Source organism: Danio rerio, chromosome 21 (genome assembly GCF_052040795.2).
Source record: "Danio rerio strain M-AB ecotype USA chromosome 21, GRCz13ab, whole genome shotgun sequence".
Lineage (NCBI taxonomy): Eukaryota > Metazoa > Chordata > Actinopteri > Cypriniformes > Danionidae > Danio > Danio rerio.
Genome location: NC_141041.1, coordinates 38,930,454 through 38,943,586, shown reverse-complemented (window position 1 = coordinate 38,943,586; position 13,133 = coordinate 38,930,454). Strand labels below are relative to the sequence as shown.

The 13,133-nt window shown below is 35.4% G+C and overlaps 1 protein-coding gene across 8 annotated transcripts in view; it reads left to right on the top strand.

Moving 5' to 3' along the window:
* ebf1b (EBF transcription factor 1b) overlaps positions 1–13,133 on the top strand; it is a 264,404-nt gene that overhangs the window by 135,158 nt on the left and 116,113 nt on the right. For 4 of the 8 annotated variants that reach the window (XR_015520545.1, XR_015520544.1, XM_087301781.1 and 1 more), the window contains exons 7-9: positions 319–400; positions 5,610–5,751; positions 9,785–9,915. Coding sequence is in view for 4 of the 8 variants with exons in the window: in XM_087301781.1 (XP_087157907.1) it covers positions 319–400; positions 5,610–5,751; positions 9,785–9,915 (355 nt within the window). In the remaining 4 variants the exon portion in view is untranslated. Of the gene's footprint in view, positions 1–318; positions 401–5,609; positions 5,752–9,781; positions 9,916–13,133 lie in introns of all 8 variants that reach the window. The other 4 variants (XR_015520541.1, XR_015520542.1, XM_087301780.1 and 1 more) reach the window with 1 other exon arrangement.

Sequence of the window (13,133 nt, the reverse complement as noted above, 5' to 3'; positions counted from 1 at the left end):
AACACGTCGATCTGATGGCGATATGAGTTTGCAGCAGGATATTATTGGTAGATCGCTGACAGGAACAGTGAACAGCTCCGCCAGAGTGCGTCTGAGTCTCTCATATACAAATCTATTTTACAGTCAATGGCAGAAACACCATTGAGCCTCGCTAAATCCACCTTTATTTGTGTGCGTCTATTATAAAACACTCAAAGGACTTTACAAACACTTGCGATCATGAGGCTGTTTTTGCACTGGTAAAAAATGTTAAGAGTAAAAAAGAGTAAAAAATGTTAACTAACAAAGATGACAACAATCATTATGAATCTTTTGCAGGTTTTTCCTCAAGTTTTTCCTGAAATGCAATCAGAACTGTCTGAAGAATGCAGGAAATCCACGAGACATGCGCCGCTTTCAGGTAAACTATTTATATTCTAAAATGTTCTATTTTCAGGTATCTTGGCCTGTGTTTGTCTGGTTATTTCTCTCTCTCTCTCTCTCTCTCTCTCTCTCTCTCTTTCTCTCTCTCTCACTCTCTATCAAATTCAAATTTAAAATCCTTAATTAATCAATAAAACAATAATTAACAGTATATTTAACAATCAACTTTTTAATATAAAAAAATAATAATACATTTTAATTAACAGTATATTTAGCAATCAATATTTTTTGATTAATTTATAACACTTTAAAATTATTGTGTGTGTGTGTGTGTGTGCTTGTTTTTGTGACATATCAGGACACAAATCTGTATAATGACATGGGTATGACACAGGTATTACAAAAAAAGGTGAAACATGAGGACATTGGTAACGTCCTCATTTCTCAAAAAGCTAATAAATCACACAGGATGAGTTTAATCAGAGAGTAAAGCTGGACACTGACTCCTGTGATGGTTGGGGTTAGAGGTAGGGTGGGGTGAGGGCAATACAATATATGGTTTGGACAGTATAAAATGAATGGAAACCTATGTAATGTCCCCACTTTTCACAAAAAACAAACATGTGTGTGCATACTCGTGTGTGGTGTTTGCAAGTTTATCACTGATGATTTTATTGATATCCTCTCTCTTTCTGTGACAGGCATCGATGTGTTATGCCGCTAGTAAGATACAATCAGCTTTATCAACTAATACATATTAAAATTGTGTTTTATGGTCTAACTTAGTGAATTCAGAATAAATGAGCTGGAATTTGGGTAGAAAGTTTCTCTGATGAGCTGATAGTTTGTGCAGTGGGTGAGGAAGTGCCTCTTCTTGGGCACAGTGTAAGCAGATGTGGTTCTCTCTGAGTTGCCAATTCTGTCTCTATTGGCCCTTCAGTCAGACTGTAGTTATTCAGTTTGTATATCGTAATTTTCCTGATGATGTCTGTTAAATTCAATTTAATTGATCATTATTTCTATAGTTTGTCAAAGCAGCTTAAAGGGCCATGAAACCCCCTCGTTTCAGCAGGGTGTTTTCACACCTCTACTTTGGAAAAAGTCAGAAAAGTGGGCGTGTCCAGCTCTGTTTAGGGGGGAGTGTCAGAGGAATAAAAGTGGGATGGTGTGGGAGTGTCTATTTGGGCACGCGCGAGTTTCAGAGTCAAAATACACACACACACACACACACACACACACACACACACACACACACACACAGTAGAAAGTGTTGGTGTTTAACCTACATGGACATCTGTAGTCGAATTATTTGCCAAATCATTAAATGGTGGACTTTAACTGCAGTTTGGCTCTTTCATTCAGAGAATTCATTCATGCCCCTCGCGACAAACGAGATATTTGATTCGAGGAACTGCTCTAAGCGTGTATTTTTCATGCAATGTTTGATACCGCATGGCGAATGAGAGAAAAAAAACCTCTGCATTTCCCGGAAACTTAGATGCACACAGCAGGTGGCGTCAGAAAGCCGCGTATGTTATTCCGGTCACTAAATGTGGTGAAAACCCTACACGAGGTTAAAGTTTGGTTGTGGTGCTAACATGTTTACACTCGGTGCAATGGCTAACTTAGTTCGATACGAACAAACTGAATAAACAAAGAGCACTGGTCGCTCACTTAACAAATCTGTAGAGACAGGACAATCACCAGCAACTAGAGCCGCGTCTTTATGAAGAGAATACTACAAGCGAATCCGGATCTCAGCGTTTGCAGATGAGAACAGCTCTCAGGTAAACAATGTTCCTCCTTAGACACGTAAGTTTTTGTTGTCGAGCGTCGCGTACACTGTTAATCCACACTAGAGTCTGAGCTCTCACAGAGAGAAAATGAAAACGAAACTTAACTGCAGCAAACTATAAAAGCAACACTTCACGCTTGTTTTGCCAACACAACGTGGTGTGAGTGTCGTCTAAACACTGTGACAGTAATGAATATTAATGAAGTTGCACAATAGAGCGCGCTGAATGGTTTGAACCAAGCCTTACTCATGCATTAATGCAACACACTGTAAGACATAATAAGACACACTCTGGCACAGACGCCCAGTCTGCACGCTGGAATACAACGCTATTATGTCATGATCGTGACACAGCTTCAAAAATTCGTTTCAAACCGGAAGTACGAATTTGCTTGAAATAACGCAAAAACAACCAATTTACACTTTTTAGAGAAATATAGGCGTCCTAATAGTGTTTTTAGCAGTGTGGGACACATATACGACTGTCAACAGCTCAAAAAATGTGTTTTGGTGTTTCGTGACCCTTTAACATACACTGGATAAGTACTAGCAGGAACTGGTTTGATGGCTTTAATGGCCCAGGTAGTTTGCACCTTCATTTCAGACACAGTGAGTCTAGGGGAACAATAGGCATTGGTGATTAAATCTGCCTGTTAACTAAAGGCCTGTTGATTGTGAATCGTCTACCCTCCACCTCTGGTAGTCCTGCTTACAAAAAACACATTGGTGGTCGTTGAAGGTTCTTTGCACATCAATGTCTTGGCTCCATAAGACAAAAGCTTCCTGTTGTGGCATGTGGCCTTTGGGTGACCATGTCTGTGATTCACAACAGAAGTAATAATTTTATACTTATAAAATATTTTTTAACTATTTAGTTTTTAACTATTCTATAGTAAATATTATTATACTGCATATATTATAGTATTTACAACCTTTTTAACGAATGCAACAACATACTGTAGAATCAGCTATCATGAACTTAAAAAAATTACAATGTAGTAAGAGCAACTATGAGAGAGACACCCTCCATTGCATGGGTGAGAGTCCACACTGAGCATCTCATCCGCAGGGTGAAGGAACAAACTGGACAGTCATCATGTCTTTCTATTACAGCGAGCATCAACCAGATTTACACAATGACTTGCCTTCTGCCCATTAGTAAAAGCTTGAGCAAATGATTAAGAAGTAGATGATGAACCTAGATTTATTCATGTAAAAATATATATATAAACCCTTTGTCCAGCAAATAGAAGACATCGTATTTTACCAATCATGTTAACATTATTCCCGTGGCCAATGATAATAACATAACATAGTATTAGGTTAAATTTTAGCAAGGCAATGAAATCTACAGCTTGAGGCAATGACTTGGAAGCACACAAACACAAGCACAGTTCTTGTAAAATGATAACAAAGATTTATTGAACTGCACTACATGAAACTACGTAATTAGCAAACAACAAACAACTGCTCACACACATTTACACACACACACAAAGGCAGTTTAGAGGATGCAAAATGAGTTAACAACTGTCCCAAAAATAATTCTAGTACTTCTTACTAGATCTTACTAAAATCACACCTGAGAAACCACAAAAGCAGAGATTTGGCTCACTGCAAGAGACAACATTTGCTTGTGTTACTTGTGCTTTTGCTGGCAGTCTTGAGTTTCCCTAGCTGAGCTTGCCTCGGGGAAGCACAGTGCTCCTGACTGGTTGTTGACTCCCTTCAGTAACATCTATGGGATTCACTGCAGCACGGTGTACAATCAGGACGAAAGGGGGCAGAGAGCATGGCTAGCGCGAGCAAGCTAATACAAAACGGCACATTTTACTGTTGCAGTATGTTTTATATATTTTTTCTATCTATCTATCTATCTATCTATCTATCTATCTATCTATCTATCTATCTATCTATCTATCTATCTATCTATCTATCTATCTATCTATCTATCTATCTATCTATCTATCTATCTATCTATCTAATATATATATATATATATATATATATATATATATATATATATATATATATATATATATATATATATATATATACATACATATAAAAGACATTATTTATTTTATATATATATACGACATAAATATAAAAAAAAAAAGTTTTTGTACCTCCTCAGATGTGGGGGCCTTGGGTGGATCCCAGCTTTGTTATAATCTGTTTTTGACAATTTACATTTGCTTAGTGTTGTTATTATTCTTATTATTTATCATATGCATAATTGGGTCTTACAGACATATTCATCAACCTATAGGGATATAGTAAAAGGAAGTGAGTTTGGATATATCTGTTTTTGACCACACTTTCTTGTTATTGTTTATTTATTAGTTTTCTGCGAAATAGAACTGAATTTAAAAATAGTTTTGACTTTTTCAGTTTAGAAATAGTTTTTGAGTTTTTTTAACTAATACCCAATTTGTCTGGTTGCCTCCTGCTCACTCATTCTTAAAGTGTAGTTAATTTAGTAATTTCCATACAACTTGCTATTGTCAGTGATTCAACTAATTAAAAGGTGTTTGTGCTGCTGTACCTCCAGCTCTGTACAGTCAAATTAATCTTAAAATCTATAAGATCATGTCACAGTAAAGAGGTAGCAAATACTCCACATAATCTATTGAATGATTTCAGGAGAAGTCAGATTGAATCAAAACTTGACATTTTATTTTCCGGAAAAAAAAAATAGTGTTTCATGCCACTACCGAATCAAACAATAAAAGCCAATTCAAGAATGAATGCACAACATCAATTACTCATAGAGAAATCAAGGAATATAGATTATTTTTCCAAATTTTACATAGTGTTCAGTGTGAGAGCTCTGCAATACCGACCAATCTGGATACAGACTCGCTCTCTTAGACATTTTGTCCTTCTCTTTAACTACCCAAGGAAAGCAATGAATGGTTCTTTTGTTTAAGTTAACTTTAAGATTTACTCATCTCTTTAGTAAGAAAAAAAAGCTATTAATGATAGGAATTACTACCCTCTAATCAGACCCACCTGAATATGAATATCAATATCAGATGGGAAGGAAAGTTCAGGGAAGAGGGCAAGAATGTGTCAAAGTCTATTCTGGGCATTTTCTCACTTGTCCTATTCTTTGGATTTCAAAGTTTTAGTTGTTTTATCTCAGAGCATGTTTAGGTCTAAATTAAATTCACCCTTACACTTTCTTGCCATTGTCTCAATCTGCACATTAATTTAATGAATCTGAGCCAACCTCTATCACCAATTAATTGAAGAGTTGGACATCGTGAATAGACAGAATGGTGTGTTTGTGTGCTGTTTTAATTATTGTCCATCACTGAAATGATTAGTGATTTAATCGAGGTACCACTGATGCAGCACTTTCAACTAATTCCAGTAGAGGCACATAAATTACATATTTCACTTCAAATTTACACTACATTTAAGTAATGTGCTCTTCCTTTTACAGGTGGTTGTGTCAACGACAGTGAGTGTAGAAGGACACGTTTTGGCTGTTTCAGACAACATGTTTGTGCACAACAACTCCAAACATGGCAGACGAGCTCGACGACTGGACCCATCAGAAGGAACGCCATCATATTTGGAGCATGGTGAGTTATTTGGATTTAACACCAACAGTTTAGCTGAAAAAATGTGTAGACTTTTGTTTCTGATTAATTATTTGTTGACTAGATTCATTTTAATTAGTTTGAACAATTGCATTTTTACCAGTTCATCCTAAATGATTTGCAATATAACTAAATTATAAATAACATAAAATTGCAAGATGAGATAGGCTTGTGTGTGAACAAAACCTTCACAGATTACATAGTCACATTTTAAGCTGTCCTGAAATATTCAGTAATCCACTGACAATAACCACACACATGACTAAATTGTCTTAAAAGCATGCTGATAAAAATGTTAACCTTCGTCTAGTATATGTGAATGAGTTGGTAAAAGATAAAGAGAGCAATAAAGCTTTGCTGTCAGATTAGTCTGTGAGCTTTGGCCCTTCAAGTCACATTTTCAGTGGTGCGGAGAGAGTAAAAGATGAAGCAGAGATTAATTAAAAGCACCAACCTGTGCCCTCCCTCTTTCCTTTAACCCATCCCAGCTTCCAGAGAAAGGAAGAAAAAAGTAAAACGGATAAAAAATGAGAGTCAATTAAATCCAAATGTGGGCCAACACAATTGAATACTTGAACAGAGTTTGAATAAAGTATGATACCACAATAAGCAAAATAAAAGAAAAAGAAGAAGAAGAAGAAAAAGAAAAAAGAGATAAAGAAAACTAGGAGAAAAGGTAGAACAAACATATATTTCATTAAGTATATTGAATAAGGACTTGTACAAAGCATTACTAATGACAGGAATAACAGGAATTACAATTCAGTGGTTTTGAAGTCCAGCCTTAGCGACCCAGTGCTCTGTACATCTTGATTCAGATCAACTTGTTAGCAGAGAACTTCAAGAACTAAACTGTTTGTGGTAGATGTGAGAGATATACAAACAAAAAGTGATAACTTTCCATGTAGTAGTAAATATTTGTTACCTGTATGCAAACCTCTGTATTTTCTATTTCATGTGTGAGACCTTTTACATTTTAAATTAGTCTTGTGTGCGTGATAGTGTTTGTGGCATGTGTTAGAGCAGCATGGTGAACAGATGGCTTAGAGAAAAGCACAGAAAGTTTAATCCTATCAGATGGATCCATGCATCTCCATCTGCTTAATCCAGCTACCATTTCAGTATTCGCCAAAAACCTCCTCTCATGCAAAGATTACTGCCACAGATTCCACCTCATTTTCCCTATACTTTACCACCACATCAATAACCAAAGTATCTGTATTATTGTGTCTATACCCTGCAGGTCTGGGTGTATTTTATTTCTATCATCTCACAAGGAAATAACAGAAAATTCACTAGGTTTACTGAACACAAGACATTTTATTTTTATAGAACTATAAAGCTGCTTGCGATTGGGTTTTAGTAATGTTTTTTAAAATTAAAAAAGGGGAAAACATAAATATTAGCCACAGATTAAACTTCTGAATTTTGAACTTTTCAATAAAATTGCTTATTGAAACCCAATAATGACAATTTCAAAGATGTGCCAGTGACGAATAGATTTTTTATAAAATATTGATTCATTAATTAGGTAATTATTTATAGTATGTTTATAAATTGGTAATGACTTTTTTTTTACAATAATTAAATCATTTTAACAGCGTTTTGCAGAATTGTTTGTGAATCAAATGCAGAATGTTGTCTGATAATAATTGATTAATACAATTTTATACACAATGAGCTGTTTTCGTCTTTGATATTTAACTTTAAAAAAAAAAAAAACTATTTTACAGCTTCCCCATCATCAGTTTCCCTGGAAGAGACATGCTTACCCATCCCAACCTTTGCTTTCCCTATATCTCAAATCTAATATTTGATTTTTAGGGGCAAAATGCTGGTAAACGGTTGCTAGCTAAATTGTTTTCTTTGCCTGCCTGCTAGCACAAGACTCTGAACACAGAGGGGAGCAAACAGCTCCAATAAGCAAACTGACCTTTCTCCATGGTGGTCGCTTTTTTACTGTGCTGCTTGATCCATGACTGCCGCAGAGAGCAACAAATAGAACTCACTAAACGAGCTAGTCTACCTTGCTATCCATTGACAAAAACATGTGTCATCTAAGAGAAGGAGGCCTATGGTCATCTTATTTACACAATGATTGCACAGCTCACGTTAAAAATAAATTTAAATTTATGATAAAATTTTATGATAATTTTTGTGTGCAATGCGGCGGCACAGTTGGTAGTGTTGTCGCCTTACAGCAAGAAGGTCGATGGTTTGAGCCTCGGCTGGGTCAGTTGTCATTTCTGTTTGGAGTTTGCATGTTCTCCCCGCATTTGCATGGGTTTCCTCCAGGTGCTCCAGTTAACTGGACAAGTCCAAAACATGTGGTACAGGTTTCAATAGTTTCTCAGTATTAAAAAAAATATTTAAAAAAAACCCCTCAGAATCTAGATTACAAAAATTTACTTGGCCAAATTTTGTCTCATCCTAACAATCCATATATAGAAAACTTATTTATTCAGCTTTTACATTTTTTTCAAAATTTACACATCACACACATGCATGCATGCCAGGTGCAAGACTAGAAATTTAAAAATGTTTGGAGCTTGGTGAAATAGAGTGGACCTCAGTGCCTACTCTTAAACCAAGTGTATATAATAACTAGTTTCTTATATTTATGGTCCCTGGCAGTTGTTTAAACAAGGTGTGAGCTGACATGTTTGAGTATCCAAACCAATATTAAAAATATTCTTGACCAGCAAATTACATTTTTTGAGACTGTAGCCTCAGTCAATCAATTAGGGTCAAAAACAAAACCGCTCATCAGCGTAAAGTACAGAGCAACAGTTGAGTAGATATATCTTGTGCAATGGAGGGGGACTTTAAAATTTGAATGACAGAAATACAATGACTAAAGAGGTGATGTAAATAGGCAACATCAAACTACATGCATATTCTGCCTTACATCCACTAATATATTTTTTGGTGCTTGGTCTCTTTAGTGTATTTTTTTCCGGTGTATGGAACGTGTTATGAGTTTTGCAAAAACCCCTACTAACACTCTTTCAAAGCATGTGGTATTTAGTTGGCTGTTTTTGGTTTCATGCTCTGGACTTGAAAATAAGTATGTCAATTTCCACAAATTCTTATGACTGACCATCATTTAATTAACAGTCAATACACTGAATAATTGTCAGCCTGGAAACAATTTAGAGTAAAGGTATGTTGTTAATAAATACTGTGACGCGGTGGAGCAGTGGGTAGTACATTCGCCGCACAGCAAGAAGGTCACTGGTTTGAGCCTTGACTGGGTCAGTTTAAATTTCTGTGTGGAGTTTGCATGATGTCCCTGTGTCCATGTGGGTTTTCTCCAGGTCCTTCGGTTTCTTTTCAAAGACATCCCTATAGGTGAATTAAATAAGCTAAACTGGCCGTAGTGCATGTGTGTGAAATAAAAGCCATTTCTAAAATATAAATGTCAGGTGTTGTTTAGGACAAAAATTCATTTTAATATGGAAAATATTCCTTCTATCACGTGCCGCTACTTTTTTATTTATTTAGAACATGATTTAAATCAGGCATGCTGCTGTTGGTGTCATCAATTTGACAACCTGCTCTTGCGTGTGTTTTGAACCTGGAGTGCAACACCTAGTTTATCCACTGAGTGTCAAACTCACATATTGCACCTTTAAATAACCGATTCTTTGTGGTCCTACTTGTAATATTGCTGTAGTATGTACTAATGATGTTTCCTGTCTGTGCAAAAAGGGTGTTGATGCAAATCTATATCTTGACAGGTGTTGTAATGTTCAGACAGAATATTTTGTTTAGACAAAGCTTTGCTTTTTACATACAGAATACATACAAATATATTTAGGCAACTTATCTTAATGAGTAGTTTTACGTTACAAAGAGATCTTCAACCAGCATAGCAGAAATAGTTTTTGTACTAAATCGTATACCATGTTTTTAAGTTAAGCTCAGACAATAGGCAGCTATATGTACTCATCATTAAAGTCATTTTTCATATTTCTTGTTCTTTTAATTGGTCCTGTCCTGTTTCTGGAAGCAGCTGCACCTTGTATCAAAGCCATTAGTCCCAGTGAAGGCTGGACAACAGGAGGTGCTACTGTCATCATCATTGGAGACAACTTCTTTGATGGATTGCAAGTCATCTTTGGAAGCATGTTGGTCTGGAGCGAGGTGAGCTTTTAAGCCATTCATACACACATTTCTCTTTTAAAGAACCTTGCGTTTTGATACTGTCCCTCCATTGTGATCCAATTAATTCAAGTTTACAAGTTTATTTGTATATTAAAATGTAAATGTTAACAAATAGTATCTTTAGTAACTTGTATACACATATTTTGCACTGAACATTAAATTTACATAATTATATAGTTTTTTTGCCAAGTTCAAAACTGTTAACACAATCCAATAGTATCTGGATGCAGACTTTCATATGCAAGCTAAGACATGCAATCTCAAACAGCATGCACTGAATGGAGCTTGTGACGTCACTGTTAGAAGTAGTTAAGCAAAATTATATCTTGGATGAAAACTATATTATTCTGAGACAATAATAAACAAACTAGACAAAGCTTATTTGTACATACAGTTAAAGCCAGAATTATTAGCCCCCTGTATATTTTTTTCACAATTTCTATTAAACGGAGAGGAGATTTTTTTGTTTTTTTGTACACGTTTTTAAACATAATAGTTTTAATAACTAAGTTCTAATGACTGATTTCTTTTATCTTTACCATGATGACAGTAAATATGATTTTAATAGATATTTTTCAAGACAATTCTATACAGCTTAAAGTGACATTTAAAGGCTTAATTAGGTTAATTAGGTTAACTAGGCATGTTAGTGTAGGGGTAATTTACAGTAATTAGGCAAGTTATTGTATAATGATGTTCTGTAGACAGTTGAAAAAATTGCTTAAAGGGGCTAATAATTTTGACCTTAAAATGATTCATAAAAAAATAAAAACTGCTTTCATTCTAGTCGAATTAAAACAAGTAAGACTGTCTCCAGAAGAAAATATATTATCAGACATACTGTGAAAATTTCCTTGCTCTATTAAACATCATTTGGGAAATATATTAAAAAATATATTTTTTATATAAATAAAATTTATATTTGCTATTTTGAGAACTAAAATAGACTGTGCAATAGACCAGCTGAATGCAGGTCTAAAGTACAGCACAGAGCATGTTAGTTATGCGCATCACTTACACATTGCTTCAAACACGCAGAATGTACAGCAATAAGCAAATATCTTTACAAATAAAAAATAATTAAAGGATTAATATATTACAAAAATAAAAACCACTGCCTCCATGCCTTCTTTATCTCGGGTGGCTTTTTTGGGGCACTTACATGGAAGAATTGGGCCGTTCAAATAGCCCATGGGCATCTCCCTTGCACCTAATGTCTAAGTCAGATGGCAGTTACTGTCCATGTGGCAATTATTGCAGACTAAATTATGTCACAATTCCCGATCGTTACCCTGTACCGCATGTGCAAGATTTTGCAGACTTTCTAGGGCGCAGGATTCCCAGCGAAGGCGTGTGCCCGTGGCAATCAAGGGTGGCTGCGGTTACATAATTTACATTGGAGCATACGATTAAAGCTCTCCAGGAATTCCTAGGAATGGTCAATTTCTACCACAGGTAGTTGGGGGTCAATTACTCTAGCTTGGCTGACCCAGATGTCCTGCTTTACAGAGAGGGACCACATGCCTCAAATTGGTCGATGTTGCATTTGAGGAGGCTGGTGTGTCTCTTTTGTGCAATGTTTTAATGGGACATCTTCGTCCTATTGTCCCCAGGCATATTTTTGACATTCTTCATGATTTGTCTCACCCAGGCACTAAAGCCTCCCAATGATTGTTGGCTTCAAAGTTTGTCTGGCCAGGCCTTAAAAAAGATGTGCGAAATTGGTCTGTTTCATGCATTGCTTGTCAAAAAGCAAAAGTGCAGCATCATGTTTATGCACCATTGGCGTGTTTTGAGGTGCCGGAGCGTCGTTTTGACCATGTAAAAATTGATCTTGTTGGTCCTCTTCCTCTATCTTGGGTGTACGCTCACCTGCTTACGATGGTTGACCGGACAACTAGGTGGCCAAAAGGTGGCCAAAAAGTCTAAGACTTTGATTTTTATGTAAGACAAAGCTCCATCACATGAGTCAAATTACTCCGTGGCTGTCCAGTAAAAGCCTTAAAGATGAAAAACTAATGACATGGCCCCTAAACCCTTTTGAAAACTTTTGGGCTCTTCTTAAGAAGGCAATTTACAGTAAAGGAAAACTGTACACCACTTTAAACAGTGTCTGTGAGGCTGTGGTTGCAGCTAAACAAAAAATTGATTCTGACCAGATCAAGAAACTGACTGACCCAGTGAATGGAAGGCTTGTGACTGTTGTTGAAAAGAAAGCTGGCTATATTGGTCACACACAGATATATATATATAAATATTTTTTTTTATTAATTTTTTTAAACATATATTTTTTTGTAAATGTTAGCTTGTTTTTTATTATTATTATTATTATCTCACTTAACAAGTGAGATGGAAAAATCTTTGTTTTTCATTTAGTTATAATTCTGCACATTAATAATTGATATTTCTGCACACTAATACTTGTCTAATAATGGTGTACATGCAGATATTCTGTTAGGAAAGCCAAAACATCACTTTTACTACTTAAATGTTCAGGCTTGAGGGTTTCTTAACATTTTGGATTGACCAAGAGCACTGTGGTTGTGCAATAATAAAATTACCCCCTAAAAATACAACGTGCCTAATAATTTGTTCACTTGCATACATATTCAACAATATGTAATTAAAAATCTGTTTAAAATATATACAAAAAAAAAGAGTTTTTACAAAAAAAGAAGAAGGTATTGATTCACCATTTAAGCCTGGAAATCTAGTTGCTTTTAATGTATTAATCCAAATCCAAATCTCTCTCTGTTGTAATATTTTTAACCCCTCTCCTCTTCTGGTAGACCTATGGATATCCTCTATACCAACTATTTTCAGTGTACTGCTATTGCCATGATCTCAAATTTTTTATAATGTAAAGCCATTGGATATTGTGAATTACATGTATCAAATTTTTATGCTAAGCTAATGTCAATTTTAATTTTCTCTTAGTCATTTCTTTATAAAAGCAACCACACAGACATTCTAATCAATATACCACAAGTGTAGTATACCTGTTGCTTGTTTTTTTAGAAAAGATTTGTTTTTGGATGTTTTGTAAATATTGGATCTTATTTTCTAATTGTATAAATTGGCGCGTTCTTGCTTTGGCTAGAGCAGACGAAAAGTTGATGTAGTTTACCTTAAATTCTTGACCTTGAGAGCTGTTTCATAAAAGTAGTTTAGAAAAGTGGGGATAAAGTCAAAACGTG